Genomic DNA, 23964 nt, shown 5'->3' with positions numbered 1-23964 from the left:
CCTCTAGCCAAATGCTCGCTCTCCTCAGCCCCGTGGGGTGCAAAGTCGTGTTAGCTGCAAACCCCCTTAACCTTACTTATACAGGTGATCAAGGAGGTGTAATTGAGGAGGCAAAGCACCTCTTTTTGGGTGGGTTTTTTTTTTTTTTTCGGCGTTCGGAGATGATGAATGGTTGGTGGCTGCTTCTGAGCATCCCTGCGGTGTTTGAATAAACAGCTTTGAGCGGGTATCATTAAGAGGGTTAATGAGCCCCTTCCTCCGCTGGGGCGGGCGCTGCTTCGACCCCCCCCCCCCCCGGCCTCCCTCCCTCTGCCGCCGCCTCCGCCCCCCGCGGAGGGCGATTAGGGGCGGCTCTCGCCCCCCTCCATAAAGCGGCCGCCGGTGCCGGGCGCTGCCGAGCGCCGCACTGCCCAGCCCGTTGCCCGTCCCGTCTCGGCCATGCAGCCCGCGCCCCGCCGCGGCGGTTCGCTGGAGGCGGCGCCCTGCCCGCGGGAGGCCGCCGGCCAGGTGAGAGGGTGCGGGCCGGGCTCGGGGCCGAGCGGTCCTGGGGGGCAGCGCTGCTAAAAGGCGTGTGTGTGCGGTGTGTGTGTCGGTCCTGGCTTGCGGGAAGAATGTTGCTTCTCTTCAAAGTTACTGCTCTGCCGCCTCGCTGTTGCGGTTCTCGGAGCGGTGGGGTGGTTTTTGTTTTTGGGGGGAAGGGGAGTTTTCTGGCCTCGGTTACCTAGAGAGAGGTGGTTGCACTGGGATGCTCTTCTGGCGTCGGTGGGAGTGCTTAGTGCCGCTGGGATTGGGATGGGACTGATCTATGCTGCTGTTTCTAGACAGAAGGGGGAACAAAAGTGGTCAAATTGAAATGCTTGCAGGTGAAATTAAAGTAGAACAAAAGTAACTTCTTGTGCATCATTGCTTAGAAGATAGAGGGTGTGATATAGCTCAGAATAATCCGTTACTGGATTATTTTGTGTTACAATGGCAATATGCTTGGTACAACAGAGAAGATGATAAAATCAGCACTTATGTGTTGGCTACAGTTATTGATACTGTACAGTTTATCAGTAAAATTCCTTGCGAAAAGAATGCTGACTATAATGGAGTTAAGCTTCACAAAAGATTGTTTTGCCATGTCCTTCAATCTTTGGAAGCCAAATAAACTGTTCAGCACAGCTTTCAGTTTGGTGTCTGAGAATTAAATCTAAAGAAAACCTTTGGCGTGGCTGAAAAATTTCTCTGTAATGGGACATCTAGTTGTGGTCACTTATAACATCAAGTCTTCATCCTTCTCTACTAACAAGTGTGTCAAAAAGACAGTGAGAAAGTGAACTGCTACTTAAAGAGGAAGGAGGATATAGAATGCCTGTTGAGACTTTTCATCAAGTACAATCAATGGCAATCTATATCAAATAGATTTTTTTAAAAGATGTTTTAGTCTTCAATTTATGGCTTTAAAATGTAGTTTCCTTTAGATTAGTATATTTGGATAACTTTAAATCTTGGCTATCCATTAATATAAAGAATTAAAGCACAAAATATACGCCCTCGAATGTCTGTCTCACACAGAATACTTTTTAGGGAGGGGGATAAAGGGAAGGTAATTGCTATGGGCTCCAAAAGGAGCCATCTTTAACTAGAAGTCACCTAGGTATCTATCTAAATAAGGGCTTTAGAGTATCCCTGTGTTTTGTATTTTCATTAAGACTTGAGTCAGGTTGATGGGAAGCCAGTTAATGATTTGCATCGTTAATAATAAGCATCAATGCAACATTAATCCCCTCCCCCCACTCCCAAAAAAAGCTCAAATGCGTTACCATGCAAAGGAAAAGTGTCAGAGTTGATTAGAGCTGAGTTACTGATACAGAATAGGATAAAAGTGAAGGTGCAGCTGTTGGAGGAGAGGAATTATTTTTACATTACCTTTTTCTCCTGTTGTCTCGCACCAAAATGGTTACCGCATTAATGTGGACCTGTTTTCAGTCTAGTTTTTATTTGAAAGCCAAAGATTAATGTTAGTTTAGGGTTAAAGGTGTAAGCGGTGTGTGTTTAGCGTTGCAGGCATCTGAATTTCTCTTCTGCAACTTTTTTCAAATTCATAAGTTTGGGGTAATTTTTAGAACTTAATGGAAGAACACACTACGTTTTGTTTTCTTCTTTGGTCTCTTAAACATACTACTTTATGAATGTTGTCACCTAATCCTAAATACAATGTTAGTTAAACTAGCAAAATAGGAAATAAGAACATTAGTCTTCAACGCATGTAGTTTGTCCTAGCTGTGCACTTTATAATATTGCATGCCACTATGCCAAATCTCATAAGCTGATCTTGTCTTAAGTCAATGATCCTGAATGTGGAATCAAGCCAACATGCTGCGTATAAGCCATATATAAAAAACAGCCCAACAGGTTCTGCCTTCAAAGACCACTATCTAACTCTGTTTTTAATGGAGACGTCTTTGCATCCAGCTTCTTCTACAGCAGTATCATTTGGGTAGGGTTTGGCTCATGGAAATGGCTATCTCTGCACTTGAGAAAATAAATAACCTATATGTAATTGTGGGGTTATTATTTTTTTCTTCTCTGCTTGGTGTACCCTTGTTCAGTGCCTGTTCCTGGCTCTTGTGATCCTGATCTGATGCTTGCTGAAGTGAGCTGTGAAACCTGCAGGCTGGTCAGCAGAGCCTGGACTGGGCCCTGTCACACACTTTCAGCAGAGAATTTGTCTGGACTCAAGTTGATGGAGATCGGTGGCTTTGCTGGATCAGAAACAGTGTGCTGGACTGATGCTGTCATCCAGGCTCATCATATAGTGACAACTTGTTAGAGATGGGGACCAAGTAAGAAATTCAGTGATTGTATTTGCACAAGCATCAGTGGGCTTGGAGCAAGCCCTCTTCCATGGGATATCACCTCTGCACCCTAAAGAGCTCACAGTTAGTAACCTGCTTGAAACTTTTCTAAGAGCAGCATCAACTATCCGCCTTGTTGTAAACCACTCAATTTAAAATGAACTAATTTTATTATTTTGTTAGGCAGATTGTCTTAATCTGAAAGATAAATGGGAACATTTTGATAAAAGATAGCTAAAATCTGTTTTTTATCTTTAAACTTACCTGTTATAGATTAAAATGAATAATGCTGTACAGCTAAATATTTCTAAGAGGTTAAAGTTGGAGAGACTGTAGAAGGGAATCAGTGGAACTGCTTCATTTTGATTGCATTTTTATTTTTGCTCTTTCCATTTCCGATGAGTTGTCATCAGATAGTTGTATCTTTAAAACCTCTGTCAAATAAAAAAATAATTCCAAATAGCAATAATGTGCCTTCATTGTTCCTCTTCTCTTTCTCACTGGCTCCATTAGAAACCTCACCTTTTCTGTTTCTTTTTGCAAGGTTTGAAGACATGTGAGACACAGCCTCTGCTTCTAAGCCTTGTATTTTTTCTTTACTTTGCATTTTCTGTGTTCTTAATTGTTTCTGTATTATCTCTATCTATGGCCTGGCTGCATGTGGCTAAGAATATGGTCTGTGATATCCACTAATTTCAACACAGTCAGGAATGTGATCACTGGGAACGTATAAAGCCATGTGGTCCTACAGTGTTGGTTGTCTGAAAATTTTTAGTGTACGATTTGGGTGATTATAAGGGTTTGGCATGTGAATTAGGGGACACAGCAGATGGAATAGCTTGGTTGTAGTTGATCAGAGTAGAACTGTCTCTATAGTCAACAGATTCTGGTCAGCACGATGTTTTAACTCCTTAGGTTTTGTCTCCTTTCCCTGCAAAAGCAGTGCTTTACAGTTATGTAGAAAGAGGAAGGCAATGATTTTTCAATTCTGATCTACTAAATGCTGATCCATCTTTCCCTATGGGTTTCAGATTTTTCTCTTTACCAATGTTCATAAAACTTGCAACGAGTGTTTTGTTCAACTTATTATTTCTGCTGACATCTTATAGCTCCTTTCCCCCCAAAAATACCAATCTTGATTATAAACTATACTTTGAAAGCATTTTTTGTGCCGTACAGAATGACTAAAGATGTCTCTAAATCATTCAACTGGGAAAAAAAAAAAGAAATCTCGGTATTTCATCCTCAGTTCTCACAGATTCTATGTATGCCTAACTTTGCCTGTTACTGTGAATGATTTAATTGGCATCTTTCATAGAATCATAGAATGGTTTAGGTTGGAAGATCATGGAGTTCCAACACCCCTGCCATTTCCTTTTGTGGTTGATCAGTGAAAGCACAGTATTACCCGAAGACAAACTGAAATGTAAAACTTTACACTCTTTGCACTAGTAGCCATTCAAAAAAATCTTTTTGTTTGGTTGCATTTAGTTAAATAAATCAAACTACATGATGATTGAAGATAATAAAGAGAATGAAGATAATGCATCTGAAAGAGGAAGAACGGCCATCATTTTTTCCTTGAAGAATGAAGTTGGAGGACTTGTAAAGGCATTAAAACTCTTTCAGGTATGTAATGATCACATTGCTACAGCAGCTCTGTATTTTTTAAATTGTAAGGGTAGTTTTGGAACACACTAGAATTAATTACATCCCTTTATTAAGGATGTGATTCCTAACCTGTCTCCTGCTTTGCACGCAAGATTACCCATGAAGGCAAATTTTTGCCTCAGAAATTAGATGCTGGCTGGCTAAAAAATTTCGCAAAATGTATCATCTGCATGTACTAAAGACTGAGAGAGAGTTTTGTCTTTTCCCCTCATGAAAAGAGGATTGGCACTCATTGTTTCTACTGCATATAAGAGGTGGGTCTGAAGCTCCTGCCCATGACAGGTAGACACTTGGGGTGCTGACCTACACTGGGTTGAGTCCAGTGCCCTTGTCACCCTGCCTAGCTGGGATGAGGGTGACAGAAGAACTTCAATTGCACAACCACACTCCTTCGATTGCTGGGCAGGTATTGTACAAGGAATATGAGCAGTGCCACTGTGTTCTGTCACCTGGCCCTGCAAGTCTTAGCCTGGGGTTTTCTTTGTTTTCCAGATATAAGACATATGATTAAATAATTTTTCAAATAAAAGAGAAGTGAAATTTTTGCCCTGAAAACTACTGCTTTTAAATCCCTTGCTTGCTTGTGAGATAATTATATGGTGACTTGATTGGCATTTTGGTGAATTTCCTCAGACCCAGTTGCTAATCAGCTTCCTATGGGAGGGATGAAAGAAAAAGGTTTATGAATTTAAACCTCCTGACTGTGTCTTTCTGTGCTTTCTGAATGTAAATGAAATTGAAAGAACACAGGTTCTCTTTCATTTTCTTCTGAATAGGAGTCTTTTAAAAATCAAACAATCCCCCCCCCTCAAATAAGCAAACTGCTATCAAGAGATCCAATTAACTAAAATAGCTTCACAAAGGTGGTGAATATTAATTTGAAAAAAAAAATTAGTTTTTAGTCAATCTTTTTGAAAACATTACTTCTTACAAAACAGGAGAAGCATGTAAATCTGGTACACATTGAGTCACGGAAGTCCAAGAGACGAAATTCTGAGTTTGAGATCTTTGTGGACTGTGACAGTAACAGGGAACAACTGAATGAGATCTTCCAGCTCCTGAAATCCCACGTCAATGTTGTCTCTATGAACCCGACAGAGCATTTCAACGTCCAAGAAGATGGTAAGTACAAAAGGCAGTTCTGATGACAATGCACTTCTCAATGTGTTGTTTTGAAATCTTTTTATGGTGTCCACATCTGCATTTATGTGGTGTTTTCAATCAGTAGCTACCAGGTTTATGCTTCTGTGTTGTGAATGAGTGTAGTTTGGTTGGTATGAGCAGGGCTGTGTTGGCTGGTGCCATCTAGGAATAAAGGCTGTTTCAGGCTAGCGCAAGCTGCATGTCTCTTATCTGTGCTCCTGTCCCTTCTCAGTGCAGCACAACTGGCATGAATGGGAGTCCCTGCACCCGTGTAGGCCAATGCCGGCAAAGTCTGAATGCAGGGCTTGGCTGGGGACTGTACACCATGATGACAGAGGTATAATACTGACAGATCCCAGTTCAGTTCAGACACTGGTGAGAGTGGGAGATGGATCCTGCAATTTCCTCATGTAGCTCTTGATTTGCATCTTAACTGGTTAGTTGTATTAGTGTGAAAGAGGTGCCTTTTAACTTTAGGATGCTTCACATCCTGTTTACTTTTGCTTCTAGTTAAAGAGATGCCTGAAGTTCAGGGCAGCAGGAAGCTGGTCCCATGTATTTCTCAGCCACTGTGCTTGGCACAGGCTGGTAGGTAGGGGAAAGTGAGATCTGGTGTCTCTTGGATAAAAACAGCTTACTTTATTTTTCTTAAAAAGGACAGGGAAGCATTTAGATTGAAAATCCCCTTACTTGGGCTAAAGAGCATTGGGGCAGAAAAACAGTGTATTAACCACTCTGCCAAGATCTTGGTTATAAACTCTCTTGGTCTAAAAAAAAAAAAAAAAAAAGAAAAAAATTTAGTAGAAAAACTGTAATGATCCAAGGCTGCAGGACTCTTCCCCCATAAAGCCCTCAGCAAAGCTGGATTCTTCTGAGGTACATAACCACAGAGTGATGTGTTTTTCCCATGGTCAGTAAAGCAGTATGAGACGACTCAAACCTGCTCCCACTCTGCTCCGGGACCACAGGCAAATCCTGCCCCTTTGCACACTGTGTACCTTAGAAGCTTCACACTGTTCAGAAGGAGGCCTTGTCTCAGTGAGAGCCTCTACATACTACTCTAACAGTAATAACAGTAAGGGCCACAAAAACCCCATATTAACTGTTTCCTCCCTGGACACTTGAAGCTGGCTGTGCTCTGTAGGCAGATTGTGGCAGTGACAGAGGAGGAAGTGTGAGCTGTAGGCTGGTGCCAGATAGGCAGTGGACTCCCTTGTCTTATTCATGCCCTTTTAATTTATAGATTTCGCTTGTAACCGCCATAGCTATACTTGAAAGTAGCATTTCCTCCCTCAGCATGCTCGGCGTTATTAATAACTTTGTGGATTCCGTGTGTTCCCTAGACATGGAGAATGTTCCCTGGTTTCCAAAGAAGATCTCAGATTTGGATAAGTGTGCAAACAGAGTGCTGATGTACGGGTCCGATTTGGATGCTGACCATCCAGTAAGTATTTTTTCCCCCTTACACCTAATCATTAGTGAAAACATACTTCGCGGAGCTTACTTTAAAAAATTGCAGCTTTTCCTCCTCCCTCTCCTTCCCCTCAACGGCGCCTCTGTGGGTCTGAGCATCTTCTCTTGGGGATTTCATGTCTTTTCCTAGTTCAGGCAAGGCTGTCAGAGAATTCAGCTCCCATGCCTTTCTGCAGGGCTTACTCATGGGAGGACTCCAGGTCTGGGCCCTGAGTGGTCGTATACAAATTAAAAAAACAAACAAACAACTGTTGTGAGACAGGTTTGGTTCATCCTCTTTCTTTCTTCCTTAGTATAACTGGAGCAAACAAATTGGTACTTGGGCAGTGCAAATGGGCAATTTGTTGTGTAATTTAGAATAACCAAGCAAGTAACAAAGTTTTTATAAATACTGATATGACTAAAAGGAATTCTGGTCTACTGAATATGTAGTTGCACATATAAATCGTTGATCCTTACTTTGAATTGGAGTATTTGCTTAGTTCACAGTTACTAAACATTTCAGACTACAGCTATGAGGTTCTTGCCTTGTCGTCTCATTCTTACACAGCATACTTCTATATTTCCCAGCTGAAGGAACTTCAAGTGTCTTGCTTCAAATTTAATTTATTTACTACAGCTTGGAAACTCATTTAACTTTTTCTCTCCTTCGCTCCACCAGGGTTTCAAAGACAATGTCTATCGCAAGAGGCGAAAGTATTTTGCAGACCTGGCTATGAACTACAAACAGTAAGCTCAATTTCTTCCAGAATAAGCCTTCTGGGTGCCATGAAATAATAGCAGAGTAGACTGGCAGGAGCTCACCTTCCCTCGCCTCAGATCTCCCCGAGACATGCTTGGCTTGGGAATCAGAGCAGGAGGGGTATAATGAAGGGAGATGTAAGACAAGATTAAAAGGTAGATCTAGGCCGCCTTACAGCTCCCTGGGCCTCTGATCAGTCTGAGGATCAGCTCGTGTTTGCTCGGTCACTGTGGCATCTGTGGCAGCGCTGATCCTCAGATGAGCAGCGATGCCAGCACAGGCTTCCTGCAGTGTGGTGCATTTGGACCCTTCCCACTTCTCTGGAAACCGGTGCAACAAAGGAAGAGAGTGGACAACACCTCTTGCACAGCTGCTTGTTCCAGGACGTACTGCCTTGACTAGGGCAGATTGGTCTTTTTTGTGAAGGAAAGGGAGTGGAGGTAAAACCCAATATACAGCCCGTTGACCACTGAGTGTAAACTCTCTGGGCAAATGTTAATACTTGAGTTTTCTTTCCTGGTTCAAACCAGTGCATGTGATGTGTAGATAAGAAGTTTTCTGTGAAAAGAAACTTCTGTGAAAAGAAAAGAGCCTCTGTCTTTAGAGATGCTGCTTGGGGAAGGGAGCTCTTAAAGCAGTAAGAGTTTCATAGCCTAGCGCTGCAAATTCTTTCTAAACATGATTTTCATGTTGCTGTTGCCTGCTTGAATTTAGATGCCAAGTTCCTCAATTGGAAAAGACCTAGAAATGGTGGGTATCTAGAGCTCTATTGCACTGTGTATTAATGCAGCTGGTTACCACGGCACAGCAACGGTTACTGTTAATGTGTTGTTAACAGAGATTCCCTTGGGAAAGAGTTTGCCATGCTGGTTACCTGGCTGGCAGCGGAAGCTTAGTGTAACACTCCCATTGCTTTCAGTGGGCTTTAGGTCACACCCTTGCTATAATCCACTTTAATCAAGATCCTGATGGCTAAGTAGGAGAAATGGACTACAATTAATATGTTCAGACAGATGCTTGTCTCCTCTGCATAGAAGTATGATTTTCACCTAATGTGTATGTTTAGCTGCTTACGTGCAATGCAGTGTTAATTTAGGGAATTCTCTTTTTCTAAAACAAATAAAAAAAGGTAATGGAAAGTAATGGCAGACGGGGAAGTCCAGCAGGGAAAAGGATGTGTTCTCGGCTCCTGAAGCTGTAAACATTATGCAGGTATTTTAAATGTTACTCTCAGCATTAAACATCTAAGAAACAGTTTACAGAACTGAAGCTTTCAGGCTCCAGTGAGGTCAATGCAAAGATTCCTGTCAGTTGACTTAGGTGGAAGAGAGAGCAAGGCCTTAGACTAAAAGCTCTCCAGGGCATAGACCAGATCTCACTGTGTATTGGACAGCGCCTAATGCACCTTGACCAGGTGACACAGTCGTATAGATGATAAAGGCAAATGAGTCATCCGATATTAGCCATTTACCAAAGAATGTCCTTTCTTCCTCTTCTCTTCATAGCGGTGACCTAATTCCCAAGATTGAATTCACCGAGGAGGAGATCAAGACTTGGGGGACTGTGTACCGAGAGCTTAACAAGCTTTACCCAACTCATGCCTGCAGAGAGTACCTTAAAAACTTACCCTTGCTCACCAAATACTGTGGGTACAGGGAAGACAATATCCCCCAGCTGGAAGATGTGTCCCGCTTCTTGAAAGGTAACGTGCTAATTTTCTTACACAAAAAGGGACTAAAGTCCATTGCAAATCACACTGCTATTTTGTGGGCACAAGAAAATATTCGTTGTCTTTTTTGCTTGTATTCATTCTGGTCCTTTAATAGGTCTTTTGGCCATGTGTGTTTTAAAGTATTGTGTCTTGAATATATACAAACAGTGACATTTGAGGGGCAATGCTACCTCTGAAAAGACTGTTAGGATTGGCTAAAGACATACCTAGCTGTATTGTGTTGGCTCTAGGCATGAAATTGTACGAAATCCACTGACACAGAGGTAGGGGCATTTTTACTAAATGTTGGTCATTCTCAAGCTTAGGTCTAATTTTTCTGATCGTGCCTAATTTTCCCATGTACTCTTGAGCCAAGGTAATGCTGTGGCTATGAGCCAAGGTAATGCTGTGGCTATTACCCCAGTTGTAGCAGGAAAGGTGACAACATTGTGCAATTCTTCGTTAAACAATATCTCCATTCCTTTTCAGAGCGCACAGGTTTCACCATTCGCCCCGTTGCTGGATATCTGTCGCCCAGGGACTTCTTGGCAGGATTAGCATTCAGAGTTTTTCACTGCACTCAATATGTTAGACACAGCTCGGACCCTCTCTATACACCAGAGCCGTGAGTCATTTAATCTTGGGGTAGAATTTGAGAGAGAGTTTTGAATCTCGCTGCTCAGGGCCAAACTACTTAAAAGCTATTCAAGAACACCAGCAAGAAAACTTTTTTTTTAACGTGCTGAAGACTCAGCCTTCATGCTGAAAGCAATGAAGTTTTGGCATGCTCCAGTGCCACCTTCATAAGTATAGGATTTTCAAAAGTACAGCACGTTATTGGAGAGTTCTTACTGATGTCATTGTGTGCAGAGTTAGTTTAATATTCAATTGCCTTATAAATGTGCAGCTCACATCTTAATTTTAGTCAGCTTCATTTGAAAATTTGAGTTTATATACTTATGTAGAGCTGGTATGACCTGCTCAATTGCTTTCATCTAAACATGATTGACGCTTTTCGGTCTTTTGGATATTACATAGTTTAATGCAAGACATTGTATCTGTTCAGTGGTGCTGCTTTTTCACTCTACCACAAAGACAGATCATGAGATTTCTTGTTTTTTTTTTCCCCAGTGATACCTGCCATGAGCTCCTAGGCCACGTCCCTCTTTTGGCTGAACCCAGTTTTGCTCAGTTCTCCCAGGAAATTGGTCTTGCATCACTTGGGGCATCAGATGAGGCTGTCCAAAAACTGGCAACAGTGAGTGTTTGAGTCCCTGATGATCCCATTGACAGCTTCGTGCTTTACTAGGCTGATCCCACTCCATCAGATAAATTTGGAGCTTTTTATCAACATTAGTCACACCAGCTGCTAGTCCTATGTGTTTCACTGGTTCTTGACTTTTAGAGCATATAACAATTTTCCATGCTGGAAAAAAATATATTTTAAGGTTGATATGATTGATATTTTTCTTCACTTGTCTGTCAAGTAAGGGTGCAACTTCTGGTGGTAGATCGCTTCTTCCAGGTAGAATTTCTATGTTTTTTTTCTTCCAAACAAAATCTTTTTATTTCTGGGAACACGATTCAATGTTTTTAAAAGTAATCTATTTCTTTAATGTGTAGAATGAATTGAAATTATATGCTGTTTTCATTGAATGTGCTGAGCACTAGCATTAAATACTTTTCAGCCAAGAAATTAAAATAATATAAACAAATCTTATTTCCTGGATATCAGTTTCTGGATATTTTGGCAAAAATATCTTAAGATGAAAATTAAATTTAGATGAAAAATAATTGATGCCAGTTATGAAAGAACTGGTTTGCTGACATTTTTTTTTCCCCACCTGGTGTAGCTAGTGGTAAAACTTCTACTACCTTCAGTAGCAGCAGAATTAAGCCATCTATGAAAATAACGTTCCTCTCCATATACCTGTGGAAATCCTGAAATTCAGCAAACTAAACATCTTTATTTCTACAGACCACTAAGCAAATGAGGAACAAACTGTAGTGGGCTGATGTTTTCACTCACTCACAGACATCCTCTCTATCCAGTGTTTCTTTTAAGCTGAAGCTGTCATGTCATGACAGTATTTCTCAAAACAGATTTACATTTCCATGTGCCTATTGACATTAAAGCTTCTAGCCTATTTGGGTGATCTAGAATATTAGTCTTTCTTCTGAGAAACATGCAATTCTGTGATTCTTCACCCCTCCATTCTGGCTTCCCTCCTCTTTAAATATCGGAGAAGGATAACCAAGTCGATGACTGATATTTGCAACTGTTTGACACTACCTACAAATAGAAATGCCTCTATCTAGTTCAGCACCGCAGCTTTGCTGAAGGCTGAGTTATTTCACTCCCTTCTCTGTTTCAGTGCTACTTCTTCACTGTAGAGTTTGGCTTGTGCAAGCAAGAGGGACAGCTACGAGTTTATGGGGCTGGCTTGCTCTCTTCAATTAGTGAGCTCAAGGTAAGAATATCTACTGCCTATTTATTACTTCTTTTTTTGTACCTGATTATTATTGTCACTGTTTTGCCCTGTTTTTTATGAAGTATAATTCCAAAAATCCTTTTGAAAACTCCTGGATACCTACTAGGCTTTAAGCAAATTCACAGTGGCAATAATCACTGGACAGTCTGTGTTTGGATATATGCTGAGCAGCTCTGATGTCTTTTGCAGGAAGCATTAGATGACTGGTATTTCTAAATGTTAGGTTCCAAGTAACTATTTTCAGAATAAAGCTCTGCTGGTTTAACTAGATTCTGAAAATATTGCTCTTGTTTACACGTGAGCCTTGTGTCTGAGGAATCCCCTGTTTGACCCAGATTGGCAGAATATGACTGTTCAGGGTTATTCTGTTTGTTAAGCTTTAACTGCTATTCATCTGCAGATAATTTTTTTAAGAAGTAACGCACTAAATATGATCTTACTTCACCTTTATTTATTCACTCTACCTCATGTCTTCTTCCTTGTGGATTATTTGGGTGGTGATGTTCTTCTGACACATGATGACACATTATGTTACCAGCACTCGCTCTCTGACAGTGCCAAAGTCAAGCCTTTTGATCCAAAGGTCACCTGCAAGCAAGAATGCCTCATTACAACTTTCCAGGAGGTTTACTTTGTTTCTGAAAGTTTTGAAGAAGCAAAGGAAAAGATGAGGTACAGTTTTTGGTTGGTCCTGCCCGCCCCCCCCATTTATAAAAGCAGGTTTGATTTCATGCATCTCTCAGTAGCAGCACCAAACCCTTTTATTCTTATCACAGTTCTTTATCTTTCATGGGGTTGGAAAGCTGAGATTAGTATTTGCTTGGTCTTCCATGTACTGGGTGGGAAAGATGATTAACTATATAACAATTACCACTGTTTTTAAGAAAGTAAGTAGTTTAGAGGAGTGGTTATTGATACTGATGGCATACAGAGGATGCATTTGTGCGTTGTTTATAACTTCCTCTCTTTTTTTACTTGAATAGAGAGTTTGCAAAAACCATCAAGCGCCCGTTTGGCGTGAAGTACAATCCGTATACTCAAAGTGTGCAGATCCTGAAAGACATGAAGAGCATTGCCAGCGTAGTGAATGAGCTACGTCATGAGCTGGACGTTGTCAGCGATGCCCTCAGCAAGATGGGCAAGCAGCTGGAAGTTTAACACACCCGCCAGCAGTGTGGTGCAACTCTTTTCTTTCCCCTACTGATTCTTTCTAGGCATGTAATGTGTTGTAGGCAGAACTCTCTCCTTTACAAATGGAAGAGTGAATGGCCCATAAGGAAAATCACTTTGTCTTGTTTCTCGGTGTAAAATCCCTTACAGAATGTATTCCTCCATCCCCCTTGGATCAAAAAAGGCCCAGAGTTGCCTTTGAGAAGTTGGTGGGGGAGTAGAGAAATTGCTAGACTGGAGCATGAGTGTGGTCTGTGGATCAGGGCTGGGATCGGATGCTGCAGAATATGGCTTATAAGGCAATAATGGAATAATTTGCTGCAGGGAAATGTCCGTTTCTGACTCTAGTTGTCTACGCTACTAATTTTATAAAATTGCAGACTTTAGAGGGTAGAAGCTATAGTAATCAGTGCTTCTAAGTCTGCGTTACTAAGTTTAAAACTTGAACGATTACAACACAGGCATCAGGACACAAATAGCTGGAGGTTCACAATGATAGAATTGAGGGGTCAAATCTTGCTTTCAAAGGGATTGTTCTAGCCCCCAAAGAATTTCAAATGTGCTGTTTGGCAGGCTTCTAGTGTAAGGCAGAGATTCAGAGCTGTTGCATGAAATCCTAATTCTGTTTATTTTAAGAGATTGCTATCAGTTCAGTCGGGATTTTTGTTGCTGTCCTTGATATTGCACCTGAGGGAAGACCTTTCCTTACAGAAACACCATTTGTCATTTTCCTAATTGAATTAATTTGGCAAAAAATATAGTGAGCCATCAGGTACTAACTTAGCACAAAGCCTAAAACCATTTCCAAATTGCAATTTAATATTCAAAATAGTTTCATTTTTTCTAAAATAACACCAACGTTCATAGTCTAGTTTGACTTCCCATAAGATTAAGTATCCTATTGATTGCTCGGTCACTTCATTGACTCCCACAAGCTGCACGAAGATACATTTTGTTTCTTCTTGACTAGGCCCAAACGCCTTCATTCTGTATCAAGCAAATGATAACTGAAAGGCCCAAACATTTCATAGGAATTCTGCAGCTATGAATGCAGCAAACTACCTTGTAGCATAAAGTAATCTAATTCCAAAGAGGACTTTACAGGTAGTGGGAGGTAGTGTCCTGCTGAATTCTCTCTGTCGCATAGTAGCAAACTTCCCAGTTTTCGGGGCTCCATAGTTTCAAGCATCCTGCGTAGCTGTACAAAGCTGTGCTGGCTGCTGTTTCTGCTGGCCCTGCCAATGAAATAAATATATCTACGTATGTATTTAATAGCACGCTTGGCACTGATTCTTCATAGGTAGAGTTTATCAGAAATCCAGAATTTGCAGCTGTGAAGGTTGTTGGGAAAAATTGACTGAAAACTTAAATACACTGGAGATGCTTGTCCAGGATTTTGAGAACTTGAAAGCACGTTCATGAACCTCTGTGCTTGAAAATCAGTTTGTTTCATATGCTTTCTAGCAGGCCACATCTGCTCCATAAGCAATCGCTGGCCCAATCATTCCAAATATATTCACTGTTTAAATCAAGTCTAGATAATTGTTTTCTGTAACTATTAACCCACTGTAACTGTTTTTTTAAAGAACATTTAAGACCTAGAAATACAGTCTACAACATTTACAGCTTACGTTACACTTTAAAAGATATTTTTAGGAGCTTTGGCTTTCTGAAGAAGGAACCTTATAAGTGAGTAGTAAGGGAGGATCTATTTTGTCTGCTTCTGTGATAACAGTTAATATTCAGCTGCATTTTTAAAAATGTTGGGATTATTATGTAGTTGAAATATACATAGATCTGTGTTACTTCACATCTTGGTCTGAACTATGTATACATTTCAAGTAGGAAACCTTATACTTGCTAAATTTGCATGTAATTTCAAATACTTTGGAAAAACAGAAATTGTATCTTTATTTGCACTTGTGTATTTGCAAAAATTAAGGAAACTGTAAAAGTAATAGAGAAAAGATGCGTTTCCATGGCATTAACAACATATATGTTTGGCTTCACGCATCCAAACCTTCTGGCTGTGTAGAACAGTAATAATTTAAATATCTGAAACTACTGTGGAGGCTTTAAATGTCAATGGAATAAATGACTTGTTGGTAATTATTAGAAGCAACAAAACCTTTATTTCAGCGCTGTAGCAATAAACACAAAGCACTCAATTCTGCCTAAGGGTTTATATGTTTTACGCTGTGGTTCAGATATTCCACTTGTGGGACTTAATTCCATTGGGAACTGTGTACATTTATTTGAGTGACTTGTTTTCCCCTCATCTTTGTTTCTGTTGATAACGGGCGCGTTGGGGAAGAGTTTCACAGGCCCCGGCAGGTGCTCCCTATGCCCCGCCACCCGCGGGGCTACCTCAGCGCCGGCAGGCCCTGGCGCTTGGCCTTTTTGGGGAGATTTTTGTGAAAGCGGCGGCCGGAGCTGGAGGCTGCCGGTGGAGCACAGCTGGGGTGGCCATCAGGACGGCAGCTGTCCGCCACAGCCGGCCCCCAAACGCTCCGGAGGGCCTTGAGGGGGTCAAATAGTTGCCCCCGCCCTTCCCGCCCCTGACAGGGAACTCGTCAGGCGAAGCCGCCCCGGGCTAACGGCCACGCTCCCCACAGACCCTGGGGCGCGGCGGCTCGGGGTGAGGCGGAGCCCCACCGGAGCCCGCCCCCGCCCCGCCTCTTCCTCCCCGGCCTGCGGCGCGGCGGGAAGGGCGAGGGGCCGCCGGCCCCATGGAGCCCGTGCTCTTCGCCTGGGTAAGCGGGCGCTCGGCAGGGCGCGGTGAGGGAGGCCGGGGGGAGCTCGGGGCTTCCTTCTGTCCCCGTGGCCGCGAGATGGCGGCTCTGCCCCCACAGCAGCGCGGCCCTCAGGGGGCGACGGGCCGGACGCGGAGCCCCAGCTGCTTCGCCCTCCTTTGGGCGGCTGCGGGGCTCGGGCGAACGGGGCCGGTCCGGTTCCTCCCCCCGAAAACGAAGAATGCTGTGGTAAAGTTGCGGTGAGTCGCCCTCCTCGCAGTTGTTCGGCTCTTTACCGGGAAGCTGAAGGCTTGCAGTCCCGCGGCTTCTACCCCTTCCACCGCCGAGGGGTGTCCCGCCGGGCCTGCCGCCACCACCGAGGCGGGCGGGGGACGGGTGGAGGCGCGTTTCGCTTCAAGTTTTTTTTTGTTTTTGTTTTTTTTCCTTTGGTGATTCATCAGAACCGTGATTTTACCTGATGAGAAAAGGGGGTCTAAGAGCCACTAAATGGGTATCTCTTTTGTTTGTTGGCTCATTTTGCTTTGCGGTAGCCGTGTTTGGTAATAACCTGTCGGTCTCGGAAACGTGAATGAACAGGTAGGTTAGTGCTGGGGCAGACACTTGCGTGTGGCTTGGAGTTCCTCAGGCACCTGTTTTCCTTCTGCACCTTATCTCGGCTTGCCTGTTTTTGAAGACTTGAAAATTCATTGCAAGTTAAAGGCTAAAATGAGAGCTCGTGACAAGCCTTCTAAAAAGAACTATGTCTGTTAAGTGGTAACATGCTCTAAAACTGCCTACCAGTTGTTGCGACTGTGAGACAACAACTTGATCTGCTTGTTGAGCTCGAATCCTGACATCTCATCCACCTGTTAACTATGGGCTGAGGCGAGCAGCCAGATGCTTTTGTCTGAAATGTCGGTGTTTCTGTAGGTACCAAATGTTTATTGCTAAGTGCGTCCTTTTAAAATGCACCAGGTGCTGCATCAGGGGTGGGGGTGTGGCAAATGGAGAGCAAAAGGGCAGGGGGAGCACAGGTGAGATGGGGAGAGTTCCCCCTGGTGATCACCAGCTGGGGAACAATGTGTGTGTTTGAGTGTTGTCTTACTGCAGTGTGTGGGCTGGGAAAGTTACCGAATCCACCTTTGTGAATGAAGGTTGTTCTTCAAACTGTTGGGCACTTACTTCATAGAGCTTAGATTGACTAAGAAATTCCCTGACACACTACCACATTGTCAGTGGTTGCTTTTTATGATTTGTTTTAATTTTGTACTTACAAATTTATAATAATTATAACTGGTATATTTTCATTCTGACCACTTTAAGTTAAAAGACTTAGCAAATGAGGGATAAGTGTTTCTGCTTTACTTGTTTAGGTTCCAGAATAAGGTAGCATGTCTTTCTGATCTCATTTTGGAGGTGGACTGGCAGAAAGCATTGGCATGAATAAGATCTTAGTGATGAGTGGGAATTGTTAGCATTAAAATTAAACAGGTGGTAATCATCCTGATAAAGATGCTTTTCTCCTTTGTTACTGTTAGGCTGCAGTTAAAGTCTTACCAGGATATATTCCAGTATGTTTCTTAAAATACTGGGGTTGCAAGGGCAGTCTTAATGACAGCAAATTTGGGACAGTCCTGGTCTTAATTCTGGAGGTCCTGTGTGACAGCAGTAAGAATGAAGATTGTCATTTGAGGTCATTTTCAGGAGCAAATAACGGCAGGTTAACCCATGATGTATCCCTGATAAGCTTGTTTGCTCTTAGGAGCAGATATGTATCTCTCTTTGTTATTTTTTTTTTAATGTGTTATTTTTCTGTATGTATTTGAAGGGTGCAAACAGCTATGGACAACTTGGTCTTGGTCATAAAGAGGATGTGTTGGTACCTCAGTCACTGAAAGATGTTTCCTGCAAACGTCAAGACATTAAAAGCATTACTGGAGGAGGGGGACATTCTGCAGTTATTACTGGTAAAAACATTGCATTTGCAAGGAGTGTATGACTTCTAAACACATTTTATTTTCTGTTTCCCTGATGATTTGGTGCTGCCACCTATATGTGGCTTCTGTTTCTGAGCAAGTACCAGTTCTTCGTTGCAAAACAGGTTTCTCTCATACCAATTAACTCGATATTTTGGGGAAATTAGGGAAATTCCTGTTCTGCTTATCTTCTGTGGTTACTTTTTGGCTATGTGAGGACTGTTTCATAACCTGTTTCATATAACACCTTTTTGTATAAAGCAGTCAATTTTTCTGTATAGAGGATAGGGGAGTTGGGAGGGAGGAGTCAAGTGGGAGGTTACTCAATCTTGAGAAGTTTTAAGGTAAGGAGAAGACGACAACATCTGGCCTTTGAAAGGTTCTGTGTATGCCATAGCTAATTATGGGAAAGAAGGGATGCAGACAGATGTGAACAGGATGAAAAACTTCATCGTGGATCTTAGTGAGAGATGCCTGTATTACCATATGGATTGTCTCCTTTAACAAACCTAACTCTTCATAGCTGTGCTTATTCAGGTGTTTCTGATGCATCAGAAATAACTGTTTCTCTTTCTTTTTGCTTGATTGCAGTGCCTAAAATGGCACACAATCACTGTCATTATTTCTCACAGGATCTCATGGCATGTGCACTGTTGTTTTGTTTTTTCTTTCAGGTGCAGGAGAACTCTTTGTCTGTGGCCATAACAAAGATGGGCAGTTGGGGTTGAATCACTCAGAGGATGTACTGCATTTTACTTTGTGCACTGCCCTGTCCGGCTTTTGTGTAAAACAAGTTGCCTGTGGCTGGGATTTTACGATCATATTAGTAGGTAAATCTGTCTCTCTAAGAGCTGGAGAAATATGTTGATGTAGAGAACACGCTGGAAGTTCCGCATTTCTATTGCTTGTGTGATGCACAGGCATCCACAGCTTTGGGCAGGCTAGAGAGTTGGGCAGAGAGGAACCTAATGAAGTTCAGCAAGGGTGAATGTAGGGTCCTCCACCTAGGAAGGAATAACCCCATGCATAAGTGCATGTTAGGGGCTGACCTGCTGGAAAGCAGCTCTGCAGAGAGGGACCTGGGAGTCCTGGTGGACAACAGGATGACCATGAGCCAGCAATGTGCCCTTGTGGCCAAGGTGGCCAATGGTATCCTGGGGCGCATTAAAAAGAGCACGGCCAGCAGGTCAAGGGAGGTCATCCTCCCTGTCTAGTCTGCCCTGGGGAGGCCACATCTGGAGTACTGTGTCCAGTTCTGGGCTCACCAGTTGAAGAAAGACAAGGAACTACTGGAGAGAGTCCAGTGGAGGGCTATGCAGATGATCAAGGACTGCAGCATCTCTCTTATGTGGAAAGGCTGAGAGACCTGGGTCTGTTCAGCCTGGAGAAGAGAAGATTTGAGAGAGTATCTCATCAATGCTTATAAATATCTAAAGGGCAGGTGTCAAGAGGATGGGGCCAGACTTTTTTGAGTGGTGCCTAGCGACAAAGGGCAACAGGCGCTAACTGGAACACAAGAAATTCCATCTGAACATGAGGAAAGACTTCTTAACTTTGAGGGTGGCAGAGTACTGGAACAGGCTGCTGAGAGAGGTTGTGGAGTCTCCTTCTCTGGAGATATTCAAAACCTGCCTGGATGTGTTCCTGTGCAACCTGCTGTAGGTGAACCTGCTCTGGTAAGGGGGTTGGACTAGATGATCTCCGAAGGTCCCTTCCAACCCCTACCATTCTGTGATTAAGCTACTTGTCTTGCAAACTAAATTACTCCATGTTTCTTCTATACCAGTGAACTTCAGACCTTTACTGAACATGATGTGTATGACCAGAACAGTAGCCTATGGGCTCAGGGACTTTGGAATGGGACGTGTTAGGTCCTTTTTTGAGCTAGTTGGCTGTGGTATTTTGCTTGTTAGAATGTTACAGTGCTTTGCGTTTGCCCACAGATTTACTGATCAGGCTCTAACACTTCATTTTGCAGGATCTGGCCTAGTTCTGTCCTGTGGGTCGAACTCTTTTGGACAGTTAGGAGTTCCTCAAATATCAAGTCCATGCTTGATTCCACAAAAGATTGAGGTAAAGATTTAAAAGGAATTGTGCTTCAGAGCTCTGTACTTTATATTGCTTCTAGCAACATACAAAGGTTGTCTGACCTCAGTGGGCTTTAAGCCAGGCTCTATCTCTTACAGTAAACTTAGAAAATAAAGGATGAAAGATGGTCATTGACACAGAAATGAGAAGCTAAGGCTGCTTTTCTTGTCGTACAAAGAAGTTGCCTGCTTCTAACAGAAAGTTGTCTCTTTCTCTAGCGATTATAACATTTCATGATGTATTTTCATAACATTTGTAGAATGAGTCTGCTCAGATGATGTGAAGTGATACTAAAGGTAGTGAAACTGTGCAAATTTACTCCAGCTGAAATTTTGCATCAAGTTTGCAAGATACTAGGTATGTTTTGCTACATGAAGGGTATGTGCCTTCATTTTACTTTGTTGGAGGTTTTTGCTTAACAGCTCAAAGCAAAACAAAATGAGCCAACAATAATTCATCCTTCTAAAAAAACAAACTGTGTGATGGAGTTCAACAAAGTTAGCTATGCCAATTCTTTTGATCTATTGCTCTTGTGCTTCTTGTGCAGCAGTTCTTTTTGAGTACGTGTTAGTTTTTTTAAGTGTATTTGTAACTGTCAGAGTTTCTTCCCCCCAGATGAGGACTCTAGCATTATTTCTTGGCTGTAAAAACAGCTAGATAAAAATAAGCTTTGTCACCCCCAAAATAATAGAAATTTGAGAAAGTATGTAGCTGCAGGAAAAGTAGACCTGAGAGAATAAACTTTATCACTTTTGATATTAAAATGATTTTTACTTTTAAATGTTAAGGAACTGACAAATACATCGAGTCGCTTCTTATCTAACCTCCAGTATTTACCAAACGATATCAACTTCCAAGGAAATAGGATGGAAAGTTAGATGACAATTTGTGTATTGTCGAGTAACTTCAATTGTAAATACTAAATGCTGGACCCTGATAGCATAGCTCATCTTGTCCCTGTAAGTCACGTGGAAGTCTGTGGTCACACTTGTAGGTGAGGCACTGCTGAGTGTGAGTAGAGAGCTCATAATGTGGCCCCGAATTAATTGCTTTAGAAAGTTTTAAGTAGTAGGTACTGAGACTTCTGTTACATCAGAAAAGCTTTCCTGTTGTTGGCTATAAGCCTAACAGTTTAAATAAATTTCTCACAGGAATTCTAATTAATCCCTAATTTACACTGTAGTTTCTTATTTGGAGAACACTAATGAAACTCTTTTCCATACGCATGACCTCTCATGTCTAATGAAAGCAATAACTTCAGAGCAGAAAGGATTCTCAGACAAGAAATTTAGCTTCGTGGTTCATGCCAGATACTCCTTTGCTTTTTTTAATGTAGGAGAAGGACAGCTGATCCCCTAGGGAACCCCTAGTGAATAGATGTTAACTCACCTGATGTTTCCTGGGAGCATCATTCTGGTATGGTGCCTTGAAAATGGTAGTATTGACAGTGCTAATCTGAATCTGTGTCCTCCCTGACCACATGGACCATTCATTTATCTGGAGTATTTTCTCTTTTGGTTTGTATCCTGTTAAATGCTTGGGCTTGATGCCATCTATTTGAAGTGGTGTTACATCTGTGAGAAGAATAGTAGATTTGCGAAGTACTTGGAAGTAGAGAAGTGCCAGAATTGAAGTACCTTGTGCAACCTGAAGTCACTTGTTTTATGCACGCGTGACTTGGTATATAGTCTTCTTTTGCGTTATTATATTGGGCAACCTTCAGTGGTATAGGTGGTACTGGCAACTGTATTGTTTGTGGTCAGAGGACTTGGTAAGACTGAACAGCTTAATGAAACTTATTACTGCTTGTTACTGCTATTTGCTGTGGAGGTTTTGGTGTAATTCTTGAGGAACACCGAGTTAAAATTAAGAAATAAACATGTGTGTCACCAAGAAGGTTCCTTTTTTCATTAAGATATTGACACTGGCTTTTTATTTATTGCCACAAAGCTGTACATCCAGTTGCTTTGCTTGATTTTTTTTTTTTTTTTTTGAGATGTCCCCACTAATTTTTGTTGGCCAAAACCTACTTCCTTTGTGATACAAAATGTTGATACACATTATGACATGCAGGCTGGAATTGCAAGAACTATTTTCATAGTGTTTCCACTTCTGTGTTTGGCATATTTTGCTTTTAGAGTCACTAAATGCAAAAAGCAACTAAAATGTATTTTTCTTTTACTTGGGTAGTTGCTCAAAGAGAAGGTGGTGGATGTTGCTGCAGGACTGAGACATGCCCTTGCTGCTACAGGTAAATATGTCATCATTCTTATATCATTTCAGTAGCAAATGAAATGATATGGGGGGGGAGAAGATGAAATTTATTTTAGCTTCTATTTATTTTTTTTTTACAATTGAGGAACAACAAACTACACATGCTCTTTTATTTTGGTTTAATTTTACATGAACTTTAGTATGGGTTCCAGGTAGTGGAGTCTATCTGAAGATGCCAAGGAGATGCTTGGAAGAAGAGTGGGATCTCTGGGGCCTGTATGAATATTGGGAACTAAGCTTCCCTGAGCTCTGTGCTCAGTGGACATCTTGATTCAAGGCTAGGTCAGGTCTCTGAAAGGTCCTGAGGAGAAGGCAAGTGACTTTACTCCCTCGCTATGCTGGACTGCACACGTGAATTAGCATAAAGAGAAGGAAAGGGCAGAGAACTTGCAATGAACTAAGAGTAATAAATTGTGTCCATTCCTGAGGTGCTACAGCTATGGGGCTTCTGTTACTGGGTCCTCAATAACATCCTGATATAGGCCTCAGAGAGCTGAGACAGGTTGCTTACTATCTTCTTAGTTTTCTCACCTGTAGAAATGAGACTACAACTGTTTGTTACTTGATGACTTCACCAGGGTTATCTATATGTTTATGAAGTATGTTTTTGGCATACAGGTCTTTTAAAGTGTAATTTGAATCAGCGAAAATGAAGTGAATGTACCTCTAAAACTAATTAATGAATTAAGTGAGTTTGTTGGTGGTTGATGTGTTTTAATCTCTTCTGTCTGTGTTTACTCTGGAAAGAGAGCGGTTTGGTGTTTCAGTGGGGAACTGGCATGGCGTCTCGGGCAAAGCGTGCAAACCAAGGAAAAGCCCTCCCCCTGTTCTTGACAGCAAAGGAGCCCTGTGAAGTAACAGGTAATCCAGGAATCGGATTCCTTTGTAAAAGTGGATAGAGCAGAAGTATAAGTTGGAGTGAAATGTAGCATCCTTTTATTATAAAGCCACTTGGTATTTTAAACATGTAGTGTAGTATACACTGAAGGATAGAATGAGCGTACAAGGTCATAATCTATGGGGAAAATGATAGTGAGTCTGCAAGACAAGTGAGTCTGGCGCAAAAGCAGAGGGTTTTGTTATAAAATTCATCATTATCCTGTTACACTTAATACAGCTCTGTTTTATGTCTGTGCATGAAATATCTGCTGTAGAAATTTTATGAGACCAACTTTTCTCTAGGTCTGCAAGATGTAAAGGTGAAGAGGGTTGCTGCAAGCTCCTATCATTCGGTATCACTCACAGGTAGGCCTTGGGTATAGATATGAAAGTCCTTGTCTTGACCTCTAAAGGTTTTTGTGCTTTGGAAATGTTTGTCAGTTTTGGTTAGACTGGTAAAATTTGATCTGGTCTTGTTAGTGCTGGTTAATTGTTTTGTCTATGGCTGGACCTGCAGCACCATTCATGCTGGGTGGTTGTCCCAAGAAAGACTGCTGTGGCTATCCTGCTTCTGCTACGTGACCTAATGCCTCTGTATGGGACTGTGCTGTGCAGGGATGTGAGATGGTCGGGAGCTATCTTAGGTGTCTCTCATATAACAGCGTGCGGATCTGCATGAGGTAATGTAAGAGCACAAGGCTTATTTAAAGTAGTAGGAAGTTGCTTTAATTGCTTAGGCACTTCCATAATGTCTGCCATTTGTTCTTTGATCT

The 23964-nt window shown here is 42.0% G+C and overlaps 2 protein-coding genes across 2 annotated transcripts in view; both read left to right on the top strand.

Annotated features, from left to right (window-relative positions):
- Positions 1–438: 438 nt before the first annotated feature.
- Positions 439–13230, top strand: TPH1 (tryptophan hydroxylase 1; the record flags this gene model as incomplete). The annotated part of the gene is made up of 11 exons (XM_082485692.1): positions 439–507; positions 4332–4469; positions 5450–5633; positions 6998–7098; positions 7789–7856; positions 9375–9571; positions 10070–10205; positions 10712–10838; positions 11956–12051; positions 12611–12744; positions 13056–13230. 11 exons carry the CDS (start codon positions 439–441, stop codon positions 13228–13230), a joined length of 1425 nt encoding a protein of 474 aa, XP_082341818.1.
- Positions 13231–15971: 2741 nt separating this feature from the next.
- SERGEF (secretion regulating guanine nucleotide exchange factor) overlaps positions 15972–23964 on the top strand; it is a gene marked incomplete at its 5' end in the record, with an annotated part of 160560 nt that continues 152567 nt past the window's right edge. The window contains 7 exons of the mRNA XM_082485287.1: positions 15972–15995; positions 17803–17941; positions 18625–18780; positions 19929–20023; positions 22229–22289; positions 23060–23173; positions 23495–23557. Coding sequence (XP_082341413.1) covers positions 15972–15995; positions 17803–17941; positions 18625–18780; positions 19929–20023; positions 22229–22289; positions 23060–23173; positions 23495–23557 — 652 coding nt within the window. The remainder of the gene's footprint in view (positions 15996–17802; positions 17942–18624; positions 18781–19928; positions 20024–22228; positions 22290–23059; positions 23174–23494; positions 23558–23964) is intronic.

This window comes from Vanellus vanellus, assembly GCF_965231255.1.
Source record: "Vanellus vanellus genome assembly, chromosome: 6".
Classification (NCBI taxonomy): Eukaryota; Metazoa; Chordata; class Aves; order Charadriiformes; family Charadriidae; genus Vanellus; species Vanellus vanellus.
This window is presented reverse-complemented; position numbering and strand designations above follow the sequence as displayed.